The following is a 13,202-nucleotide window of genomic DNA, read 5'->3' on the forward strand; positions in this document are numbered from 1 at the left end:
AGGGAAAAGGATCCAAGAGGCAGGAGGAAAATGTGCTCCCTACGTTTCAAAATAAGGCACTCTTCAATCCCATAATGAACATGACTCCTTCATTTACTCAAGCACAACACCATTTCCCTTAAACGCTGCGTTCTCTCATTGCGAAATTGGGAGAAAGTGAACAAGTGAAACATGCCATGGCCTCAGAGAGCTGTGTCAGGCGCCCAAACTTGGTTACCAACGGTTACAGTTCTCTGAGCGTGTAACTCTCCAGCAGTCATTGAGCCAGTCCCGAACCTCCCCAGAGCACCGCACGCCATAGGGACCACGAGCACATCCCTCCTGCTGTGACCGGCTGCACAGCCCCAGGCAGGGACAGGGACGGGCGCAGCAGGAGGACACACGGTGGGTTTCCTTTGGCGGGGACAGCGGTTGCAAGGACACGTTGTGTGGCAGAGGTGGCCGGTTCCCCTTGTCTTCCAAAGAGGAGCATGGCACTTGTCAAGACCCAAGTGAAGAACAGGAGAAGCTAACAGACAACCACAGCGACAGGGAAGCTGATTCACAAATTGTGAGATACACAAGGAAAGTGGCTTTTAGGTAGAGACCACAAGGAACAGGTGTTCTCCAGTTTTAGCATTTTAAGACATTAGTAGTTTTCAAGGATTTTTTTTTTCCCTGCTGTTATTGCCATAGGAGCCGAGACTACAGTTTCTTGGATGAGACCTGCTATGAATCAAGGACAGGATGACTTGATCTTCAGAGCAGAAAATAACCTGCGTGACTTACACAAAAAGCAAAGGGGTTTTTTTCCTTTTAATTTTCAATGCAGCTGTAAGAAAACGCACAGCACAGGCAAACGCACTGTGCAATTAACTGACATAGCAGGAAGAACTAAACCAGCATGCGATTCACAACAATCAACACAAAGATGTACAACAGATATATTTTTTTTGTATGCTTCCATCCATTTTTTTTCCCCAAGTGTCAGCTTCAAACACATGAATCACTAGATAACCAAGCAATGCAAGAACGACACCACATATGAACAACAGATGGAAGAATATGAGTTTAGACACCAGCTTAATAAAAGCAGGTAACATAACAAGTAGGTAGACATAGTGCAACCTCCAAAGTTAAACGGAAAGAATTGAGCATACAATTAGCATAATCTGACTAATACAGTTAGACTAAAATAATAAACCAAAAACTAGGCGGGGGGGGGGGGGGAAGCCCAGACTTGCTATCTCTTATGGACCACACAAGGTTCTACATTTCAACACTGACACTTTACTACATAGATTAACGACACATTAATATTCTGTTCAGTCATAACCCAGTGCTACTACCCACAATAGTTAGCAGTTTCTTCTTGTGACTACAGGGCAGCAGAGCATTTCAAAATTAAATTGGAAAGCAAATATCTAAGTGGCCTTTCATCACGGCAGAAGGAGGGCTGAATACCCAGAACGTTTCCACACTCTGTCGCTCAGTACAGTCATCCTGTATTGTGCGCTTCTAGATGTACTTCCATTTTACTCCCAGATTCAGAGCTCTGGGGCTCCCACGAGCGCTGGCTCCGGCCTTGCTGGGTGCCCGCGGGGGTGTGGACCCCACAGCAGGACAGGACTGCCCGCCAGACCCCTCGGGGGTGTTCCAGCACCACGGGATGCACACCTGGACCTGACCAGCAGCCACCCTGTCCGCCCCGCTCCTGGGAGGGTGCCAGGTGGCAAAAGCCTCACTGTGGCTAAAAGGGGCTCAAAGGAGACCCTACAAACTACAGACTGGCTGCTTCCCGTTCTCCAGTCCATCGCTTGTGATGGAGGCAGAACAAAAAACAGAGCAGGCACAGGGAAAGATGCCGCGGGGCTGGCACAGCCCTTGGTGGGCGTTCTCTGACCAAGGCTGCACAACCACAGCAAAGAAACTTCGCTGCTGCAAGGCAGAGCTACTTCAGCCTCAAGCAGAGGCCAGCCTATTTGTCTGGTAGCAACCGAGATAAAAGGTAGGGGGAAACCATCGGCTTTCGCAGTGAGAGGCTGTTATCAGGAGAGCCGCACAGAAACACGTGTTGTGTGCTCCTGTGATCTGGAAAGGGGAATCAATAATAAAGCAATAACGTATGCTGAGGATAGAAAAAGTAGAACTGACTGCAGAGCCTTGCGAAGAAACCTCGGCACACTGAGGGATCAAAAGCCTGAGGAGAGTAAAATCATACCGGAGAAAAAACACCATCAGCTGCATACGTGCAGCAACCTCTCCAGTACCGGCTGTTGCCACTGGGACCAGGGACGGCCCTCCCTTTCTGCGGAGCTCCCAAGAACATCAGCTCAGCTGATGGAGGGAGGCACCAGCAGGAAAACCAGGAGGAGACCCCATGCCCTGCTCTGCCGTTTGGGACCGGTTACCGTCACCCACCTCAAAAGGGCACAGCGAAGCAGAAAGTGTTGTGGGACAGACGGCAAGGGGGGCTGGACGTAACAAACAGGGATCTTTCATGTCAAAGGCAATTTTGGGGAGATACGAATGTTTTACAAAGAAATCATAGATTGCATTGAGAAGACAGACGGGATCAGGCACTCACCATTTCCCATGAACCTGAAAGCTCCCAGGCAGCGCAGACGCTACCGACAGCAAACTTACAACAAGCAAGAAGCAGCACTCCTCCTCACACTGCCCTGCCACCGTCCCCAACAGCGTCAGGCGCCAGTGTCATCACCACTGCTTAGGACAAATCATTCACGTATTTAAAAAGTCCTTGGACAATTTTGTGTGCTAAAGATTTACAGGAACTGCCACGCAGACTGATACAAATCCACCTCCTGACGGGGAGCCCTCAGGCTGCCAGCCCCCGAGAGCTGGGGGGTGGTCAGGAAGCGCCTGTTGTGTCATGTCCCACCTCCCTCCCCAAGCCCCCGCTGGAGCAGCGGCGGTGGTCAGGGCTGCCGAGCCCACCCTCCTGCTCCCACATGCAGCCACGAGCGTGGCTGGGCCGCGAGGGGAGGAGGATGAACTCACGAGTATCGGCTGGAAGGATGCAAGTCTGTTCATGCCACAGGAGACACGTGCTGTCCCCGAGCCCTGCGCCCCCTCGCACGGGCAAAGAGGGATCCGTCCCCCACAGCCAGCCACGTCTGTGGCAGTGGCAGCGTGCTGCTGTCAGGTTTATTCTCTGGTAACACATCTCTTCAGAAGAGGAAACCAGAATCTTAAGCAATGACAGGTCTTAAAAAAAACAGTATGTTTTTTGGACTACTATGAAAAATATGGAGGAGTTCTCTCTCTGGAGAGGTCTCTAAAAAAAAAAATAAAATAGGAGTAACAGTAGATTAAAAGCTCACTATATAAATGTACTGCAAAAAAGATGGATTCCAAACTAGGCAAAAACTAGAAAGCTGTAGAGAACAGAGGAAAAGTAATTATTCCAGAACTGAAGAAAATGTCTTAGAATGAGAGAGATCAAATAGTTTCAATGTTTTCATTTCTTAAAAATATGTATGGGAAGTTATTTTGTTAATATGTGCAAGTCTTTTGATTTTGGAAGGAGGATATTGGGTACGCAAAATCCCTGTTCTAGAAAAGCTCAACAACCGTGACAAGAAAACCTCCGACAGAAGTTGAGGCCAGGCATTTACATTCATATTAACTGAGCAGGGAAAGGGCAACATAACCCAGCAAAATTATTTTTGTTGGAATAAACTCTCAAAGGACATTTGCTAATTTCTCATTAGCTTTGAATGGACGATGTATCCTTTGAAAAGTTATGCTTTATGAAACAAGAGATACGCAGCAAAGCACTATGTATGCAAGAATTCTGTGAAATACAGCACGCACGTAAAGCTGAAGGAGAATCTGCTGGTCTCAGCCTACAAGGCGCTGAAGGAGAACCCAGCATAGGGCTGAGGGTGCAAGTTCCAGGGAAAGGCGGCAGCTATAACACAGCGCCGACAGCGTTTACTGACTCCAGTTCTGCACTGGCTTGCATTAAAACAAATATGCCCTAGCACTGAAAGCAGAATATAGTCAACATCTGAAAACAGTCTGACAAGGTATTTTACATCCAGGAAATCTTGACGACTGTCTTTTCTATTGCCACATTAGATACGGCTTTTTTTCACAAAAAGTATGTACTAATGAAGAACGAAATTTTACTTTTAAGGTGAAAATCTGAATGTTTTGAAATTACTGTATTAAGAGCAGCAAGTATTTCAAAACAACACTTGGAAACCCAAAATGTCCCTTTTACTTAACTGCTGCTGTTTGTACCCCGTTGTGTGTCAGACTGAAAACGCGTACTGCTGGAGAAGCGAGAGGGATCCGAGTTCTGCCAACGCTGCTCTGATTGCCTAGAATCAGCTTCCCGGTAAGAAAACATTAACTTTTTAGTGTACTTTGTTTATTTTTGCCACAGTCAAACTGAAGATGAACAAAGAACAGAAAAGATGAAGTGCTGACTGCACACCAACAGTTGGACAACATGATGGTTGTAGGTCCCTTCCAAATGAACCATTCTCTTCTATGAAGAAAAAAACCCCCACAAACCAAACCAAACTTAACTTGCAAAGACCATTTATTCTGGAAAAATCCATTCCCAAAGCTACACGCAGCAGTGATACATAGCTGCTGCTGAATCAGAACAGGACAGGACAGGACCAGGCTAAAGCAACAGAACCCGCCAACCACCATCAGAGCGACTTGCACGTGCCCAGATTCACCTACACGTGCCCAAAGCTACTGTGGGGCCATGGGGGGTGGGGGGTATCCCTCCCCCCTCAACAGTTATTCACAACATCTAAATTTAAGCATCCAACTTGGGCTTCAATTAGGACTTTGTTCTCTGCGTGACGGCTAGAGACAATCCAGGAGAATTCAAAGTCTAACAGCACTTGAGGTACAAGAGAGGAAATTGCAGTTTTGAACTGGGATGGAGTTATTATCTAAGTACCTCTTCCCTATCATCTGCTCACTGCTCAACACTTTCATGTCACGGTTCCGTTAATTACCAGGTTATCAGAACCTTCACAGCTAGGCAGAAGCTGAATTTCTAGCCTACAAAGTAGGTCTGGAAAAAAGCCCTGATCCTATCCCTCCCAGCACTTGATATGGAGAAGAATATGGCAACAGACTACAGCTCTGAGGGGCTGCAGTGTGATGTCCAACACCCCTTTTTCTAGGGATTTTTGCTGAAAGCTCCAACATCTCAATGCTGTAACCCAGAATTCCAGGCAGACTTTGGCAGATGCTTCGACACCAGCCTGGGGGTGACTCGCCAGGCACGTCCAGCAGCAGGGTGGATGCCGTGCTGCTGCACAGCGCGCCCCAGAGCAACTGTCCCGTTCTCGTGCCAGCAGTGCCCTTCAGAAGTGACACGACATCCTGACCAGATTAAAGCCTAGAATAATAATTTGCAAGCAACTGGTAAGGATCTAGAACCCACTCCAGAAAAAAAAGAATTAAATCACACCCCCTCACCCCACACACAGTCCTTTATCTGTGCAAATTGACAGACACCCTGGCAGGTCACAGAGTCGGGCTACTAAGTGCTTGCAGTTCTCATCCACGTTGTTTCATTAAAGCTTTTTTACTAAAAACTAAGAAAACAGAGCTTCAGTGACCCACAGAAATGAGAAGACAGCATTACACTGTTAATTTGTTTTACAGTAGTGAATTAAACTGTTTAGCAAAATACAACTGCTCCACTATTGCGGTACTTCTTTCTGAGGACACAGTATTTTTGGTGCTTGACAACACATAGGCTTTTCAATATTACCAGCTAATAAGGACCAAGCAAACCAAGTTATTAAGCTGGAACAAAGATGTTTTTTTTCAGAATGTGGCTTTCTAGACCTGTCAGTAACACACACTTACCCAGACGTGCAGCGGCTGATGCACAGCTTTGCGTGCAGGCAGCAGCCATCGCCATGCCAGTTGTGTACCTCTGACCTGTATCCTGAGTTTACTTTCTATAAGAGTCTATTCTACTTGAATAAGCCGAGTGTGCTAGAAACTCAGACTTAAGATTAACATTTCAGGGCATTTTCAGCAACTGTTTATAACTTGATGGAAAGATATTAAACAGTATGGAAAAGACAAGGAGATAAAGCTGTTTTAGTACGGTACTACTCACACAGAGTCCAAATTTATGTTATTTTCGTGTATTTATCCTTACATAGCAGATTCCAATAGCAGTCTATTTTGCTTCTCATTTTTAAACCGAAAGTCTGTATTTCAGCTGGCTATAAGCAGCAGCTGCCGTGCGCGTGCTCTGCTCTCCACCACACAAACTAGCGGCACTCCCGCAGCTACGGCAAGGACCCACACTTGCCGCCACACCCCCCTGTTCCACTGTGCACACAGGCATCAGGGACAGCTCACAGTTCTCATGGTTTGCTTCTGGGAGGATTGACATGCATTTAAGTGGGAAACAAACTCTCGCAAACTTAATACATGTCTGAAGGCTCCCTTAAGAAATACAAACCAAGACAATTCAGTGCCAAGCGCTAGCAGAGGGAGGCTCACATGCCACCACCACATACACCATGTTTCCCTACTGCAATCCAAACCCTCGTTCCTGTTTATTCAGAAACATGACAGCATGGTGAGTAGTCTCTGCTTCCCTGAAATAATACTGTGAAGAGTATGCAAAGACTTTAATACAACACAGATGGAGGTGACGTAGAACAAAGGTGGTAGGAGCCAGGAGGGGAAAGCAATTTCGAGAAGCCCACACAAGGTAAGCAGATAAGACACAGCAGCAAACATCAGTAGCAAAATACTTTTCCCCTTAATGCTATCAATATTCCTGAGCGCTGGGACACAATGGAAGCTCCTCAGACCTACACTGCCCAGCACGGCATCTTCAAACTTGCATGAGAGAGAACAGGGAGTAAAACATTTAGGAGAGCATGCTCAGCCATGCACCTTGATCAGACAGGTTTGCAGCAGAGTATGACCAGATGTAAAGTAAATCAAGCAGACGCACAGCTAAACACTGGACACTCTCTACAGCAACAACTGCTCAAGAGCTGAAGACCCCCTCTACAGAGCTGTAGGGGTGAAGAGGGTACCTGCCCACCCAGAGCACATGCACGCATACTGTACCTGATCCTGACTCTTCTGAAAAGACAATTAATGGGGTAAGGAAAACAGGAAACCATATTATTGCAACTTCAGAGAGCAAAGCAATGCAAGATCGCTTTATATAAATAACAATCAAAGCCAATGCGATTTGTTAGCATAATGAATGGTCTCCAGAGGGAAGCGGCCCGGCACTGCTGATCTGTCAGCTCAATTCAAACATAGCAGGGAAAAACATGCGTAGCACGGGTTGCCCGTTTCTGCAGTTCACTTCCAAACTTGAATAAGAAAAAACTAGACAAAGAGCGAGCTCAGGCGGATTGGGTTTTACACCGCTCAAAAGTAACCAAGGTTTGCCAGATGTACAACAGCACACGGGAGTGCTTCCAGCATCAGTGGCTGAACCTCCCCACTCCTCCTCTCCCAGGAGAGGGGATTACACCAGCGCTGACGGGGGCGCGGGCGCTGTCCTTCCTGTCAGCTTGGGGCTGCGACCACCCCTCCCTGCCAGAGCGTAACCAGGAGCACACCAAGGAACTCCCGTGGTGAAACCACCGAGGGAGAAGTAAATCGGAGTAGACCTGACAGCGAAACCTTACAGCGCTCTGCCCGGCGCTGCCCCGCCAAGCGCTGCTCTGCAGGGCGCTGCTCGAGCGCGTCCGTCTGCTCTTAACGGGAAGATCGAGGGGAACGCACGTTTCCTCCCACCGGCCGTGCCCGGGAAGCACCTGCCCCCGCACGGCGCACCCCGCATCCCGCACCCCGCACCCCGCACGGGGCTGGGCGCACGCACCGCCCTGGGCGGCCGCAGCCGCGGGACGGGGAAGCCCCGGGCGCGCGCCCGAGCCGCGCTAAGCCGCGGCTGACCCACTTGCGCGCGCGGGGCACCGCCATTAACGGCACCGAGCTCCGCAGCCTCCCGGGGAACGACGCTGGCGCCGCCGGGGGGAGGGGGGCGCGACGGCAGCCGTCGGGGCGCCTGAGCGCACGGCGGGGCGGGGGTCCCGGAGCGCGGCGCATCCCCCCCGCAGCCCCGCGGCGGTGGCGCGGTGCGGGTCCTACCTGCGCACAGCGAGACGGCGGCGCCCAGCAGCGGCAGGGCCAGGCGCAGCGCGGGGCCGCCCGCCCGCCACATGGCCGCGCACCGGCGGCGCGGCCGGGCCCGGTCTTCCCGCTGCTGCCGCCGCCGCGCGGGTGCCCGCCGTGCCGGCAGCTATAGCGGGGCGGGGGGGAGGGGCCCCGCCGGCTCCGCCCGCACCTGCCCCGCCCGGACCCCCCCCGGCTGCGGGCGCCGCCGGCCGCGGCCTCTGCCCCCCGCCCCGGCAGCGCCCTTGGCGACCGGCCGGGGGTGGGGGCAGCACCCGGCTGGGCCGCCCCCCACCCCCCGCAGCCGGCCCGGGCAGGGCGGCGTGTCCCCTTCCCACCCACCCCCAGCCGCTCGCACCGCCCCGGGGCCGCCCGCCTGCGGCCGGCGCGCCGGGACCCCCGGGTACCGCCCCGCTGCCCACCGGCGCAGCCCGCTGCGAGTCCTGCGGGCGGACAGAGAACTGGCCCAGAAAAAATGACTTTTCCTCCGGGTCTGGGGTTTTTTGGTTTGTTTTTTTTTTCTTTATTTTGGCAAATACCTGTGGGTAAGTTCTGGCACCTTTCCCATGGCTGCTTCATCAGGCTGTGCCAAATTCTCCACAAACAGCAAAATTCTGAACTGTTTTCAGGTTTTTCATTCAATAGATCTTACGATCTATTCCATTTCCAGATCCTAAAACCCCATCACCCCCTCGCAGCCTGGCTCATACAGCATCCAAAAAGCTCCCTCGTATGCTACAAACCATCATGACTTTTTTTTGAAGCCACCCTGCCGCAATAACCCAGAAGCCTCAGTAGTACTTACTGGTATCATCATAAAAATCAAAAAAATTCAAATCAAGGTATAACCAAGTCTGTTCTAAAAGCATCAGTGGAGCAGACTGTGTAGTCTGAATTGTCTTCAGGAAGATGTTGCACATGCTCCGTTTCTCTGTGTTGTTTTAAAGCAAAAACACTAGCGAGATCCCTGTTTCTGACACACTCTTAGATGCATCTCTAGGCTTTTATTCTGCCTTGTAATACTTTATTATTATTATTACATCCCTGTCAAGCCTTTTAACTTCTCTAGACAGTAATTCCTAGCAGTGATCTTTTTCTCTTTTTCTGGGTTGTTTTTGTTTGTTTGTTTGTTTGTTTTTGAATACCGCAGTTAGTGTCATTTGTCAAATCGGCGTTTTGCAGCCTACCTTGTTCTACCTGGTATTTCCAAACGTGCTGGCAGAGGTTCCATAATTGTATCAAAATACTGGGCAGAGGGGAGAAAAAAGAAAAATAAATCATCATCATCTGTTGAATTTCATTCACGTCATTTTCCTTAAGTATTTATTCAGGGTAACACCACCATCCACATTTACAAGGGCTTTGCTAGCTCCTAATCCCAGACCTTTCTCCACTGCAGGATCACAGCCGAGCCTCCCCGACCCGCTCGCTGGGCTGCTTCCACACAACGTCAGAGCCAGCTCCGTTCCCAACGCCTCATCTGAGGCAGTCACGCTTATGGAGTTCCAGCAAGGTCCTGGGATTTGGGAATGCAATGCACTCCAGTGCTTTGCTGCTAGCATTAGAAAATTAATTTAGGACTCTGTTCAAATTAGGAGCCTGATGCTGTGGCACAGAGCCCCAGATAATGGGAATGCAGGCTGGCCAGCAGTAAGTGCTATGCACACGGATGCACTGGTTCTCCCACTCCATCCCTCCAAGCTCAGACGCCGCAGTGAGGCATCCCTACCAACTGGGGACCCAGAGCCTTGGATCCTTCTCCACAACCTGCTTTTGAAACAAAAAGCAGACCTAACTGATTTCCAAACATGCCAGAGGAGGAGTGCCCAGCTGTGTGGAATAAGACCAGTGATGGAAGTTTTCACCTTCGAGTGGGGAAGCCGGGCTCAGTTCCCCCTGCAGCAGAAGCTGCCCAAGGGATGCGCCCAGGGACCGGGCGCCGACCGGCCGAGGCAGGCGCATGGTCTCCTCTTCCCTTTCCCTCCTCCGAGCGCATGGGCCATGGCTTGGCGTGCTGGCCCAGAGCACCAGGGCTGCCTGCTTAAAGCGATCCGGCCCACCGGCCCCTGAGCCCAGCTCAGCGGGGCTTGTTCGCTCCGCTGTTGTGGGTTTGCTCCGTGGATTTCATGATGTGTTTATCTCAACTAACACGCTCACATTAATACTACTCAACCTGTGTTTCTGCATTACTCTTCCACAAGCAAAAATCATTTGACTAAATGCTTTTAGAAGAAAACAAATTAACCTACACCAGTTACAGGTTACATTTCTGAGTATATCCTGTACGAGTACAGCAAAGATGAAATCCAAGTGGTCTAGGATTTTAGACCATTAAATTAGCCATTAAATAAGACCAAAAAAAAAGCTGCTCTTCTACAACTTCTTTTCTTTTTAAATTGTTATCCAAACACATCCAGGGAAGGTATTCAGAACTCCGTGTCACCCCATCATCAGTTAAATACAATGGGAATTACAACATTTTATTACAATTAAGTCCAACATGTTGATGATTTCATAGCAAACTCTATAGGTGTATGTAATATCATACTGAATAATGTAATATCATACTCAAACATATCATGGCAGCATGTTATATACCTTACTGCTTTACAAATAATGGAGAGGGATTAGAAAATACATGCTAAGATCTAATTAAAAAAAAAAAAAAAGCCATCCAGGTTCAGGCATCAAAGCAGTAAAACAGAGGAAAAATTTGCAACTCTTTCCCTTCCGAAAGCATAGAGTTAGTAACTGCTCTCTGGCTACAGCTTGCCAAACACCTGCTAAGCCATACGTTACCTTCATGCAGGTAAGGTATCCCAGCTTGCTCATGACCATGGCATGAGAGAATGTCAACATCCTCACCAACACCTAGCTACTGCTCATCTTTCTGACAGAATCAGATAAACATTAACAACACAGTCCTTGGCAAATCCTTGCTTTCTCTCTCTTCGAAGATTATCAACTAAAACGAGTTTATAATTAACACTTTTTAAGTGTTTAAGTTGAAAAGGAACACTAATTATCAACTCCTGATTACTACTACCCTCTCCCTTTGTTTCTATCTTGTTATTAACAGCCTGGGTTGCTCACATTGGTAACTTCTCTGAAGCATCGCAGCAATGGAAGTGCTCCATGTTCTCATCAGCAACGCCAAAATCAGACTCCATTTGTCCTAATTAGTTTGTCCTTAGTGTACCATGGGGTTTATTAGAGTAAAATTTGTGAATGTTAATGTTTTTTCAGTTTGATCTTCAGAAAGGCAAAGTGCCTGACCTTGTGTTGAAGTTAATGGGAGCTCAGGTTATAAACAGCTAAACCCACTTATCCTGTATGTACCACCTACAAGAAATCACAAAATTAGTATTGGACATACTTCTACCAGAGATTTGGTATCGTTAACCCTCGTTCTTCCATCACACAAATATAGAGGGGCTACTACATCATCTAAAGAGGACAATGCAGAACCATAGTTTTTATTAACAGTCCATGAAGATGTCAGTCTGTAATTGTCTGTTCCTGCTTCCCCCCCCTCCCCATTGCAACAGGTTTTTAGCTCTATCTGCATTATTCCTTGAATAACACAGATACTGAGGGTTTTTTCAAGCATTATTTTGTTCTACATCCTGGCTTTCAGGTTGGGCTGTTTTGTTTTTTAGTATCTCCTTTCTTTCTCACACCTGCTATCACAATTGCATTTTTTTGGAGAATCTGTAAAATATCAACACCGAAATGATGAAACTCCCACAGTCAGTCTCCCATTTTAACTATTTATTGTAGCAACCTTAATCCCTTCCTTCCTATTTCTCCCCCTCCACCATCCCTAGTAAAATATGGGCATGAGTTTACCTTTACTCACTGATACAGGAGGCATCTTGTCGTTTAACAGATCTAGTCCAAGAAATGCTACCTACAATTGATGTGTTATTAAATAGAAAACTCTAATCAAATCTACTCCTTCCAGAAAGTGAGGGCTGGTCTCAAACACATTGTCAAGCAAACACATATATAACGAGCACCCTAGAAACTCATAATGAATTATTTCTTTCATATCTATTATTATTATATATCAATTATTTGCAACCAGTGGGCGTTCTTTGTTGCGGCACCCTTAGTCACGGAGATAGGAATATGAAGTGCCTTATTACTACTATGTTATTCAGCTGCCAAATTCTACATGACTTCTCCTTTATAAATCTGACAGCAACTTCTGTCAATAACTTTATTTATTGTTTGGACCAAATCTAACCAAAAACGTCAGCCTGAGATGCTGCACAAAGATTGCAAGACTGTTCTCCAACTCGATCAATGGGACACTATGGTCACAAGGTTTATTAATGATGAGGAACCACATGACTAACTCGATATCAGACTATTATAAACCCAAGAAGTCAGTTTAAAAGCCAGAACCTTCATCCTCATCGAGTACCTTATTCAGGTGTAGGAGAAGGGTTTCTAAGGTTTGCTCAGGGGTCTGGGGGTGCAGGTTGGTGTGAGCGATGCTTTACTGTTGTCTAGTGCCAGTTTTTAAATCCAGTCCACTTTTATCCTTGTTTGCAATTTTTACACTGCAAGGAATCTCTAAATTCATACCCTTGTACTCTTGCCATACAAAGACAGCAGCTACATGGAAATCATGTGGGATTATCTGCATGCAGCAAAGAAAATCACACCAGCGGGTGGTCCATCAGCGCAGGCATGGTAGCTGATGATGATGCAAGTGAGAGCAGCAGAGCTGAAGGAAAAGCTGTAAATGCATGTGAGTGCAGTTTTTCTGACTTCAGAAGTCCTATCCCTGACCAAGATAATCCTATCCTCCGGGCTATTTCATGGAGGAGTGAACACAGGACACAACACTCAAGCAGCACCAGCTTGCCTGAAATTTAAGAAGATTAATTGAAGCCTTACCCCCTCCAGGCTTCTTACTTTTTATGACAGTTCTCATCCCAACTTTTTTCCTTCTCCCCAGCAATCTTCTATCCCCAGTTCAATATAACATTTTTAGGGTGAGGAGATTCACTGAAAATTATCACTCACCTCAATATGCTCCATTTCAT

General features: G+C 47.9%; 1 protein-coding gene across 2 annotated transcripts in view; it reads right to left on the minus strand.

Annotated features, from left to right (window-relative positions):
• ACVR1C (activin A receptor type 1C) overlaps positions 1-8,257 on the minus strand; it is a 37,367-nt gene extending 29,110 nt beyond the window's left edge. For both annotated transcript variants that reach the window (XM_056350452.1, XM_056350453.1), the window contains exon 1: positions 8,122-8,257. In XM_056350452.1, coding sequence (XP_056206427.1) covers positions 8,122-8,194 — 73 coding nt within the window. In that variant the 5' untranslated portion in view covers positions 8,195-8,257. The remainder of the gene's footprint in view (positions 1-8,121) is intronic.
• Positions 8,258-13,202: the final 4,945 nt, after the last annotated feature.

The sequence above is a fragment of the Falco biarmicus genome, chromosome 8 (assembly GCF_023638135.1).
Source record: "Falco biarmicus isolate bFalBia1 chromosome 8, bFalBia1.pri, whole genome shotgun sequence".
Lineage (NCBI taxonomy): Eukaryota > Metazoa > Chordata > Aves > Falconiformes > Falconidae > Falco > Falco biarmicus.